The 12,180-nt window shown below is 48.1% G+C and overlaps 1 protein-coding gene across 5 annotated transcripts in view; it reads left to right on the top strand.

Annotated features, from left to right (window-relative positions):
* Positions 1-9,526, top strand: part of FBF1 (Fas binding factor 1) — a 29,842-nt gene extending 20,316 nt beyond the window's left edge. For all 5 annotated transcript variants that reach the window (XM_019542605.1, XM_019542603.1, XM_019542604.1 and 2 more), the window contains 10 exons: positions 898-1,005; positions 1,709-1,848; positions 2,558-2,676; positions 4,700-4,822; positions 5,263-5,448; positions 6,170-6,346; positions 7,203-7,340; positions 7,451-7,541; positions 8,312-8,439; positions 9,320-9,526. In XM_019542605.1, coding sequence (XP_019398150.1) covers positions 898-1,005; positions 1,709-1,848; positions 2,558-2,676; positions 4,700-4,822; positions 5,263-5,448; positions 6,170-6,346; positions 7,203-7,340; positions 7,451-7,541; positions 8,312-8,439; positions 9,320-9,403 — 1,294 coding nt within the window. In that variant the 3' untranslated portion in view covers positions 9,404-9,526. The remainder of the gene's footprint in view (positions 1-897; positions 1,006-1,708; positions 1,849-2,557; positions 2,677-4,699; positions 4,823-5,262; positions 5,449-6,169; positions 6,347-7,202; positions 7,341-7,450; positions 7,542-8,311; positions 8,440-9,319) is intronic.
* The last annotated feature ends 2,654 nt before the right edge of the window (positions 9,527-12,180 follow it).

Here is a 12,180-nt window from a genome sequence, read left to right as displayed (position 1 = left end):
ATGCAGTTACCTATGAGCATTTGGCCCGCAATGTGAGGAGGCTGAGGAGGAATCTCACCTGGCATGGCCTTTATCTGGTCTGTGCTGTCTGCAGCGTGTGGCCTGGGGCCTGGTGTTGAGTTATGTGAATAACGCAACCTAAAAAACCTTTTTTAAAAATTTAAATCATTTGGGATCAACCTGACGTGAAACTGGTTTGGTTTTCTCAGGCAAATGAAGAATGGAAAACAAAAAAATTCTTTGCACGTTGACTACAGTTGTCCATAACAGATTTGTTTTCTAAACTTTTAATACCATTTTAAAAAACTAATTTAGGCAAATTTGGTCTCAAAGTGTCATTTCAAAATGAAAGATCAAAATGCCTCATTTCAAAGCTGTTGAAGCAAAATCTTGGGAATTTTTCCAATTTTTTTTCTGTTTTGCAAGTGAAGTAATTGGCTGAATCTGGCACAAACATTTATTATAGTTTCAGTAAACCCAAAACTGCATATTTTGGTGAATAAATTATTCATCCAAAAATGCTCTCCCAGCTTTAGCCAGGACTCCAAATCACAGGGACTTCCCTCCACAAAAAGGGCCTTTGGGTTTGCTCAGTCATGACTTTCTACTGGAATCCTCCTACTCTTCGTACCTTTAGTGGGAATCAGTAGATTTCTCCCAAGATTTTCTTTTGGGAATGAGATGTCTCTTTGGAGTCACCCAGTGACCATTTGCAGTTGATCTCACCTGGAGCCAGAAAACTGAGATCAGTCTAAAAGCTGTTTCAGTTCAGCTTTTGGTGTCCCTTACCTGGGTTCAGACCACGGTGGTAAGAACCATGTGATTCCCCATCCTGCTTCATATGGAACATAAGTAGCAAAGTGTTAGTAAAGATGTCCTTCCCTCTGGGTCCTACAGGGTATCCATTTTGGAAATGTGCAAAGACCATGAAGAGCAGCTACAGAGGCTAAAACGACTGAAAGATCAGGAGATTGATGCAGTCACCAGTGCCACTTCCCATACCAGGTACCATCTACCCCATCCACCTTGCCTTGGTTTTCCAGCAAGATTTCCACCTTTTCCCAGTCCCTGTCCCTTTCAGAGTGTGATGGAGGTTCAGTTTCTCTTCCTTTTCTCAAGGAGTTCAGCTGATCCTTCCTCTTTGTGTTTGGGAGTCTCTCAAAAGCAAAGCTCCTTTTTGGAGCTGGTATCATATAGACTTCCCTAAAGGTGGTACCCTTCAGAGGGTGCTTAAAGAAGGATCATGTCCTCCTGAGCTGTTGAGTGACAGTCCCCAGAGTGTGTGGTGGTAGTAGGTGACTGGAGGGCTGGAACATAGGATGGACCCCAACAAGGAGAAGAACATGAGATGCTGGGGACATGGCAGGGCATCTGAAAAGGAGTGACTGGTTCAATGACCAAGGTGATCTTGACTTACAGACTTATCACAGCCAGTAAATCTGTAGGCCTCGCCCTGACCCCAGAGAGAAAACAGTCTCTCTCATTTGCTGCCCTTGAGACTGACCACAAGAGGTTCAGGGTAGAGCTATAATTGCTGAAATTTGTTGCCCAAGGAATCTGATCTCCCTTTTCCCCAGAGCTGTACTCAGAATTTGACTCATTGTTTCAAAATTGATCTTCCTAGCCCTCCTGGTGTGACAGTCACCTTTAAAAACATGAACCTATGTAGCTACTGTGTGACCAAGATGCTGCCTTTTTTCTCTTTTAGGTCTCTGAATGGTGTCATTGAGCAGATGGAGAAGTTTTCCAGTAACCTGAGTGACCTGTCTCACAAGGTGGAGGTCACACATCAGAACACATCGCAGGAGCTTGAGATTGGAGCCCGGCAGCGAGATGAGCAACTCCGTGGTACCAGCTTTCTTCTCTAGCACAGCCATTAGTACTATTTATATTATGTGATCCTCCTTGACCCCAACACAACTTGTAGTGGCAAGGCAGGCAAGCATAGGAACAGATGGTCACTGCCCCAAACAGCTGATAGTCTTAAAGTTGGGGGTGGGGATTACTGTAGTGTCTCAAAGGTCTTGTCATGGACCTAGATACTCTTTATACCAGGTGCTGTGCGAACACAGGATAAGGAGATGGTTGTTTCTCCATTTTACAGGGTGGGAACAGCCCAGAGAGAGATTGAATGACTTGCCAGAAAGTCAGGAGCAGAAACCTGACTGGCTACATCCCAGTCAGGTGTCCTTCTCCTTTATAGTGTGTTGACCTCTCTGCAGAAAATGGCAGTAGCTCACCAAGGATTATACCCAAGGGCAAATGAGAATGCAACAGCCAGAGATGCTGTAAGCTTAAAGCAGCTTCTCCACATACATGCTGCAGATAGACAGGCTTTTTGCTGGAGGTGCCATCCCAGCTTGTTCAGACTGAGGGACACTTCCCCAGATGTTACAAACCAGCCCGACTGCAGTGGAGTCAAGGGATCAACACCAATTCACCGCACTTGAAGGCTCTGGCCTTAGGGTGGATACAGAGGTGCCTTATAGTAGACCACGATATTACCCTGGGAACCCCTGTAGACTTCCCTAATGTGACTCTTTCCCCCTCCCCTCAGTGCTGCAGGATAGACTGACACAGCAGCAGAGAGATATGGAAGAGGAGCGGGGTCGGCTGCAAGGGGTCATTGCCAAAATGGAGGCCAGGCTAGGGGAGCAGACGCGGCTCCTGGAGCAGGTGAGCTTGAGTGAACAGTCTATGTTGTCCATTTAGCATTGGCTCTGGTGGAGAAGCCTGCACCTTTTCCACTTCTGTATGTGATGCAGACATTTCCCTGAGGGCTCCCACCAAGGCAGGAACATCATCAACCTCAGGTCTGGGCTTTCTGCTCCAAAGCTTCCATTCTTTCCCCTGTGTCAAATGAGTTCCAGCTCTGTCTGTATTTGGGAACAAGAATGCTTTGCTTTGAATGGCCTAATGAAGTCCTAACCACTCCTGTTGAAGACCCAAGGAATTTTTTCTCATAATGTTCTCAGAATGGGGAAACTGACCACCTGGTGTGAAACAGACATAACTCAACCTCCCAGTAGCAGGTGGATCAAGAAGACATGAGGCAGGGGTGGAACAATCACATTTTACATCCTATAACAGCCATTTGTGGGGGAAGGGAGAGTCTGAAAATAGCCTTCCCAGGTGGTGAACAAAACTCAGGCCTTGGAGTTTTGGAAGCCTAAGAAAAGGGTAGTGGTGAAACATCACCCTGGAAAAGGGCCAATGTGGTCCCTATTTTCAAGAAGGGGAGGAAGGAGGATCCAGGCAACTATAGGCCAGTCAGTTTCACCTCCATCCTTGGCAAAGTCTTTGAAAAGATTATTAACACTCATATATGTGAGAGCCCAGCAGGAAAAATTATGCTGCGGGGAAACCAGCATGGGTTCATAGCAGGTAGATCATGCCTAACTAATCTAGTTTCTTTTTATGACCAAGTTACAAAACACCTTGACACAGGAGTAGGGGTTGGTATTGTTTACTTAGACTTCAGGAAGGCTTTCGATATGGTATCCCACCCCATACTGGTGAACAAATTAAGAGGCTGTGACTTGGAAGATTACACAGTCCGGTGGATGGCAAATTGGCTAGAGGGTCAAACCCAGAGAGTGGTAGTGGATGGGTCGGTATCGACCTGGAAGGGCATGGGTAGTGGGGTCCTGCAAGGCCTGGTCTTTGGACTGATACTATTCAATGTCTTCAACAGTGACTTGGACGAGGGAGTGAAGTGTACTCTGTCCAAATATGCGGGTAATACACAACTGTGGGGAGAAGTGGACACACTGGAGGGCAGGGAACAACTACAGGCAGACCTGGACAGGTTGGACAAATGGGCAGAAAACAATAGAATGCAGTTTAACAAGGAGAAATGCAAAGTCCTGCACCTAGGGAGGAAAAATGTCCAGCACACCTGCTGCCTAGGAAATGACCTGCTTGGTAGCACAAAAGCGGAAAGGGATCTCGGAGTCCTAGTGGACTCCAAGATGAACATGAGTTGTCAGTGTGACGAAGTCATCAGAAAAGCTAACTGCATTTTATCATGCATCAGCAGATGCATGACAGACAGAACCAAGGAGGTGATACTTCCCCTCTATCAGGCGCTGGTCAGACTGCAGTTGGAATACTGCGTGCAGTTTTGGGTGCCACACTTCAAAAGGGATGTGGATAACCTGGAGAGGGTCCAGAGAAGGGCCATTCGTATGATTACGGGCTTGCACGCCAAGCCCTACAAGGAGCGACTAGGGCACCTGGACCTCTTCAGCCTCCGCAAGAGAAGGTTGAGAGGGCGACCTTGTGGCTGCCTACAAACTTATCATGGGGGTGCAGAAGGGAATTGGTGAGGCTCTAGTCACCAAGGCTCCCCTTGGGGTCACAAGAAATAATGGCCATAAGCTAGCAGAGAGCAGATTTAGACTGGACATTAGGAGGAACTTCTTCACAGTTAGAGTGACCAAGGTCTGGAATGGGCTCCCAAGGGAGGTGGTGCTCTCCCCTATCCTGGGGGTCTTCAAGAGGAGGTTGGATGGGCATCTGGCTGGGGTCCTCTGAACCCAACACTCTTTCCTGTCTATGCAGGGGGTCAGACTTGATATATTGAGGTCCCTTCCGACCCTAACATCTATGAATCAGTGTCAGCTTGAGGTAATCCCACCATGGGCACATACAGCCTATGCATTTCTCCCTCCATGTTGCTGCTGTCTCCATACTGTAGGAACGCTGGCGAGCCACCGCAGAGCAATCCAAAGTAGAATCTCTACAGCGCTCGCTAGAGGAACAGAGGAGGGTCATGACCCAGCAGCTCGCCATGGAGAGGGAAGAACTGGAGAGGGCAAAGGTGAGGCATTTAACCCAAACAGTGGTCTCCAGGAGTTCATTAATTCCAATGACATCAGAGCCAGGATTGCTTTTACTTGCAAGGAGCTCAGAACAGAGGCAAGCCCAGAGCGAAATCTGTGTGGATTTTAGTGTCACATGCGGTTATTAAGGTAATGGGAGAGGAAGATTTGGGGTGAGAAGATGTGGTGCTAGGCCAAGATTTGGTGCCTGGAACTCTAGCGATAGACCACAACGCTACAAAATCATGTTAGTCAGAAGCTGAGACCAACATTAGGAACACTTGTTCCTCTTGGGCAAGACGTGTGTTTTTCTGTAGCTCCGTTCCTTGCTCATGACAGTCTCTATGACCCTGAGCCAACCATACCTACATCTCCCTTCACTGGAGGACTCCCCTCACCCCCTCTCTTAACCCCTCCCCACCATGCTCTTTTCTGTCAGAGTGCCTTGCTGGAAGAGCAGAAGTTGGTCATGCAGAAGTGTGCAGCGGAGCGGCAGAAGCTATCGACAGAGTGGCTGGAGCTCCACACCCAGCAGAAACTAAGCAAAGAGCGCACAGAGCGGGAGGTGGACCGTGCCCTGCAGATAGATTCCCAGAGGGAAGGCACCATTATGACTCTGGCCAAGGTACAACAGCAAAACACTGTCTCACTGCAGGGCTTTGGCAACTGATTTGATAAAGCAGCTGGACAATCAGACAGACAGCTTCCCAGGCAGGTCACCCCACCAGAGATTTCACATGGCAACAATAAAACTTAGCCTTTCCCTATCCTTTGAGTTATGGTCCTAGTTCTGTTCCCTACAGAAATCTCACTCCCCACACAAGCAAGTGCTAGAGCAGCCAAAGAGCAGGCTATTTATAAATACTTGGGGAAGAGGAGTGGCAATCCAGGGTTAATATCACTATTGCTGATAATATCACTAGCCACTTGTGTTCATGCATGTTCTCTCTATCCAGGACTTGAAGGATAACCTGTTGTGTTATCCTAACTGCTGGTTGTGGAACAGCTCTGCAGTCTTAGCAGATGTTGGTTACCCCCCTGACTACTGATATGTACAGTTCTGGCCTGAAGCTTGTATCCCTGCAGCATGGGGAAGACAGGGCTTTGAAGAACATCGGGGTAAAGGGAAACCTTACCACCTTTCCTCTGCTTGGCCCAGATTTCTGCTGGGCAGTGTAAATGGAAATTGTGCATATTAGCTGGAAACTTCTCTCTGCCAACCGGAGCCAGGACCTTTAGTTAATGTGGGATGTGGAAACCGGGTCTTTTTCATCCCCAGTCTCCCTGGGGAGAGCACTGAGGTAGGACAAGTTGTTATAGAACTACATGTGTGGTTCCCTCTCTAGGAACAGGCAGATCTGAAGATCAGAGCCAGCGAGCTGCGAGCCAAGGAGGAGCAGCTAGCAAGAGAGAGGGAACAGCTGGAGCAGGAGAGGCAGGAGCTGAGACTTGAGAAGGAAAGAGTCAACACTGCCGCCTTGAACATCAAACAGAGGGCAGAGGAGATTGACAGCATGAGCAAGGTGGGAAGGACCTCCTGCCCTCCCTTCTCCCCACATTGCATCTTGGACATCCAGAGCCATGCTCCTTTCCCTCCCAGGAGAGGAAAAGTGGGAAATAGGCAGCAGTGGTCTAGGGCCTTGAGAATGGACTGTCAGTTTTGACTCTGCCATGGACTCCTTGACTCCTTGAATGACCTTGGGTGTTTCACTTAATTCTCTCTCTCTCTCTCTCTGCTTTGACTCCCTGTTGGGGGAGATGGGGGGCATTGATTGCTCCCTTCCTCCCTCAATAAAGACCTCAAAATGTTTTAAACTCCTGTAGCTCATCACCCAAATTATTAGTATCATCATAGAAAAAAACCATGAGAGTTCTTTGCCCTTGAAGTGAATTGACCTGACTTTGAGCATTTTAAAGAGATCCAGGGAGCAGGGTGAAAGAAAAAGGACCTATGGAGGGAGGAAAGGAGAGGAGCTGAGGATGGCAAACAGGACCTTGCACCTCCACTCACAGATTCGTATCTGGTAGCCATCAGTGCCCCATGTGAAATGAAGGCAGTATCAGCAAAGTAAAGCACCATGGCAGACTGGCCATGGATACAGAGCAACCCACTCAGTTACAGTGGGCAGAGGGAAATCCCTCCAAGCCCAGATTGAGACCCAGGTTGCTGAGAAGTAGCTGGCCCTGCTGCTGGTCTGGTGGGCAGAGAAAAGGCGAGAGAGACTGGCAGGCTCATGGAAACCCTTCTTGTTTGGTGTACATGTTCCCACCTGAGCACAGGGCAGAGCCTGCCAGGTAGGCGCCCATATGCATGCCCCCAGCTGTACACTGTCCTGCCCCTCCCCACCCAGTCCTCACAGGCTTCCCTGTGCCCCACAGCTGTCCTCGCAGAAGTATGAGGAGGGGGAGAGGGCCCTGCTAGAGGCCAGGAAGGTGGAGTCAGAGCATCAGGAGAGACTGCGCATTGTGCAACAGCAAATGGAGCGATTGAAGCAGCAGGAGCAGCATCTGCACCAGGTAATGAGATCCTTCCCTTTTCCCCCCCTCGTGTTTTTCTCTCTCTGCTGTCAGCTGTCACAACCCATTCACATGGCCTTTTCTCCTGTCTCTTTCTGGGGATGGAGTAGGAGCGCCTGAACTTGGCTCATCAGAGGAGACAGCTCGAACAGCTGCGTGAAAAGCTTCCCAACAGCCCAGTGCTGTTACTGCCCAAACCAGGTGCTCAAGCCGAGACCCTTTCCCATCCACGCTGTGAGCAGAAACACTTCCCAGAGAGGAAACGAGATGAAGGGGAGTCATCCTCATGTGTTCGGGTCAGGGGGGTTGTTCTCTGGCTCTCCCACATATGTAAACCTCAAAGTCATTTCAGTTATGCAGCCTCTTCCTCACAAAGGGAAAACAAGCTTATAATCATGAGAAAATAGGAAAGACACCTTGAGAGGTTAAGTAGTCCAAGGCCTACCTGACCCAGTCTTTGCCGGTGCTTATCTGTTCTGGCAGTTGGGGAGTTTTGCCTGGTATCCAACCTAAATCTCCCTTATGCCTATAACTTCTTATCCTGTTCCCAAAGGTTAGTGGCCATAGCAAGGGATTGGGAGTCAGTGCTCCTGGATTCTAGTCCTGGTTCTGCTTGTGGACTTGCTGCATGGACACAGGGGATGCTGGATACCTCTTGTTACCATCTGTCTGCTAACTGGTAGTTGAGAGAGCAGACAAATGGTCAAGGCTGTCAAGGACCTTCAGATTCAGGAAGCTGTGGAAGTACCATGTATTCATTGTTAATCGATTCCCAAAATTTCCTCCATCCCTACCTGGGAAGAGGGTCCTCCATGCTACTGTTGTACGGAAACACTGGGGCACCTATTGTCTCTAGACAAGCTGGTAGGCCAGGTTTCCTACCTTCATCTCTTAGTCTTTCTCTGTGTAGAACATAGGAGGTTGCAGGCCACTAACAGCATGTAATCGGTGTGACTGTGCTTTCTCCACAGATTTAACTCCTGTTATGCAGTTACCTAGGCACAACCCTGGCCGGATAGGAATCCCCGAGGGCACCGCAGGACAAGGTCCCTCTGAGTTGTACGCCAGATTGATGCTGCTTAAGTACACAGCTGAGCGGGTAAACACAGGTTCCACAGAGCCCAGTCCAATAGGAAAAGGAACACCAGCCCTGGCCTGCTACTGAGCTGATGCTCAAAAGCCTGTACCAGAAGGGAATGAAGGGAGATCCCAAGGCCACAAACTATTGGTTGGGTTTTCTTCTAAGATCATGACTGGACAGTAAACCCATTTGTTCTGTGCTATAATGGGAATGGGTCTTTTGAGATGCAGATATGTAGTTCTTCCCAGTATGCTTCAAAAAGAAGCAAATGAACAAATAACAGCCACTGCAGCCATAAATGATCAGACAGCTAGGTCTTCAGAGCCACTGACTTGCTCCAGCTGGGCTCCCAGTCACATCTGATAACCTCATTGGCCCCACAAAGGAAGGGATGTTCCTCTCTCGAGATCTCTGAGACCATTGGGTAAAGGTAATTCATTCCTGTCCTTGTGATCCCCTGGGGTGTCTATCCCCTCCAGATTCTCCAGTCACTCATCTGCTCTTCCATCAACTTCCCTGTTTAATCAGGGTTCTGGATTGACCCTTTTGAAAAGCCTCACTCATTCTGGGGGGGAGAGGGAACACCCTTACAGTCCTTGTCTGTGTAGATCCCATTAAAGGCACGTGGGCATCTCACACATGTGAAATTCACATGTGAGCACCCTCAGTAGGATTCATGAAGACAAGACATTTTTCAGAATCCCAGTTACCCTCAGATAGGTAGCCGCTCTTTCTGATGCATTCAGCTTTCAAGGCTTGAGTTTGGCTGCTTTGTTGACATTCATCTGACATATCTTTTACCCAGCCACCATAGCTGCTAGATCTGTGGGTATCTGAAGTCTCCCCTCAATAAGCTCCAGGCACAATTGATGGTGGACCTTCCCTCCTCTCTCCCCAGGACCGGGATTTCTTGGAAGACGAACAGTTCTTTTTGGAGACCCTGAAGAAAGCTTCCTACAACACTTCTTCCCAGACAGCATGAGGAGAGCTTAGCTGCACCTGCAACCCTGGGAGAGTTAACTTTTGTATAAAAGAGAGATTTTGCAAATTTTTATATTTTTATGCAAAAGATGGATGGAAAAAATAAATAATTGCCACATCTCAGGAGAGCAACAATTAGTGCTTTTAAAACAAAAGACTTCTGTGACTCTTGCTGGGGACAGTCCTCCAGAGAAAAGCCCTTTGGTCACTACTTTGACCATGAGTTCTTTTGGGTGCAGGGCTGTCCTTTTTATGTCTCTACCTGTCCATGGTATGGTATGCTGGCACTGCTCCCCTAGCATTGGTCCTCCTTCCATGTAACACAGAGTAGCAACAGCAAACTCCCTAGTGCTTCATGAGATCTCCATGAAGTAGAGCATGGTGGGGATGAAATCTTTAGGGGGCTATCACAATACCAATAATCATTAAGAAGAACTGGTCCGGCATGGGCAGCAGTAACAGCAGCACACACTGCCCATGCTCTGGCTTACCATGGTGACTCCATCGTAACTCAGAAGCACCACGTAGGCATGAAGGGTTTTATTCCCTATGGGCTATTTCAGAAGAAGCCCTGCTCTGCTCAGCAAGGCCCCAACTGAGACACCAGCCACAGAAAGAGATTTTAGTGGGAAATATCTGCACCCAGTGGGAACTGGCCTGGGACCTGCCACAACCATCTCGCATCAGCACTAACCAGCCACTGGGTGGGACATTTGCATGGCGTAGGGAATGGTCACATCTGGACATTCAAGAGGGGAAACAGAGACAAGAAGAAACCAAATGATCAGGATGTGGGATCTTGCTTTCTCCCACTGCATCATGCTGCCTCTGATGTCCTGCAGCCTTCTGCTCTTCCATAGCAGATGTGAGTTGAATTAGAGAAGCCACAGGATAATGAAGAGATCCTAAGGCATGTAAGCAGGTTACATACCTTGGGAATTGAGGCTTCTGGTGAAACTGGGAGAAGGAACTGCATTTACTTCAAGCCTCTCCAAATGGAGGGTTGTCAGTGACATGTACTGCGTTTCTTTGCTAGGTCACTTTTAAATCCAGCGTAGTGCCTCATAGCAATGCAGAGCTAGCTTTAATTCAGATGGCATGAGTCCCAGGAATAATCTAGCAGGATAGAGCTGGGTGCTGGTTACTTTGCCCTGCTTCTCAGTCCTCATGCCACCTCAGGGCCTTCCCACTATGCTCGAGTCTCTTCTGACACTGCTGCATAGATGTAATTTGTGGCTTCTCTCTCAAGCAGATTTCCTATTAGCCTTGATTGCTGGCAGCCACTGGGCCACATGGGAGGTTTTAGAACTGCCTTGCTCTCATTGGCAGCTGATTTAGACAATCAGCTCTGGTGACACTCTTATTAATGCCAGAGTTGCTCTGCTGCAAAAACACACAGCGACCTCAAATAACCAACACAAGATGCTTTAACTAATAACAGAGGGAAGAGCTGAAATGCCCACAGAATATCAACAGTGCCCAAGTGTCCAGGAGTCTTGCTCCAAGCTTCCAGTTCCATTTATTTCAAATCTGGCTGCAGTGCATGCGCCCGTAGTGGGAATCAGTCTGTCTTTGCAAGCACTCTGCACCAACCCTTGAAAATAATGGAGCTAAATGCAAATCTGGAGCTGCCAAGTGGCACCCAGCATGCAAGCAGCCTGGTTTCTATTGCTTTCTCTGCCCTACACAGAGTAATTTATTGAAGACTGTGCATTTAATGTTCCCTTACCAATCTCCATTATAGTCTATTTGCCACCCCATCAAGGAACGTAATTCTGTTTCTTTGGGCTGCTATTGATATGGCAGATGGCTGAAATAAAAAGGGAGGCCGAAGATTACAAAGGTGGATGGCATCAAACACCATGGACTGGATTCTCATCTCTGTTGCAGATTTGGGTTGGTGCAGTAACTCTCATTGACTTCAGGAGAGTAATGCCATAATTTCACCAGTGTAAGATCCAGCCCTGTGGTCAGGTTTCAGAGTGAATTACGGTCAAGTAGTTGACTAATGGGACTTAGATAGCTCCATTATCAGCCTCTGTGACCAAACGTTATCGATTTCCCCATCTTTGAGTACTTTGTCATTGTTCTGTTGGAGAAAGTTTGGGGAATGATTGCCCTTTTCAGAGCTGAGGCTGGTTTGATTCAAGGCCCAATTTGTTTCTAAATCTGGTTCTAAAATTGAGCTATTTATTTTGTTTTATTCCTAAAAGATGAGAAGAGAAAGGGAAATGTCCAGAAGATGAGAGACACAAGTGTTGCCTCAAAAACGTTTGTGCAATGCGACTGAAGACAAGGTGATAGGGAGCTAGTGGTGGAGGCTCTGACTCTCCTGCTTACTCCTCTGCTCAGGTATGGCATCCCACGCACTACTTCTATACCCCCAGCTGAAAGCGGGGGTGTTGTCTAGAGCTTGGGGTGTTGGAGGAGGCAGCTGTTTTCCGGGGTTCCATTCACAGCTCTGCCCTGGATTCAGTCTGGATTTGGTTCCTCCTACATGCAAGGAGACCCTACTCAGGTCAAAATCCCAAAGATGATCCAAGCCAAACAGCCCGTACAGTTTGCCACAACCAAGCTAACCACTCTCCACAGCAAACAGTGTTGCAGGGAGGGATGTGGCCACCATCATGTGAGCCATCATGTCCAGCCACTTCTGACTCCCACCATGAATGACTAGCTGTGAATCACAGCTGGGTCAACTACAGGCAGCCTTTGGCAGAAGTCCAGAGCAGGACTTCATCTCATGCCCTGTGAAGTTTTTGTGAGACACTTTAGGCC

This window comes from Crocodylus porosus, unplaced genomic scaffold (genome assembly GCF_001723895.1).
Source record: "Crocodylus porosus isolate Cpor-Errol unplaced genomic scaffold, CroPor_comp1, whole genome shotgun sequence".
Classification (NCBI taxonomy): domain Eukaryota; kingdom Metazoa; phylum Chordata; order Crocodylia; family Crocodylidae; genus Crocodylus; species Crocodylus porosus.
This window is presented reverse-complemented; position numbering and strand designations above follow the sequence as displayed.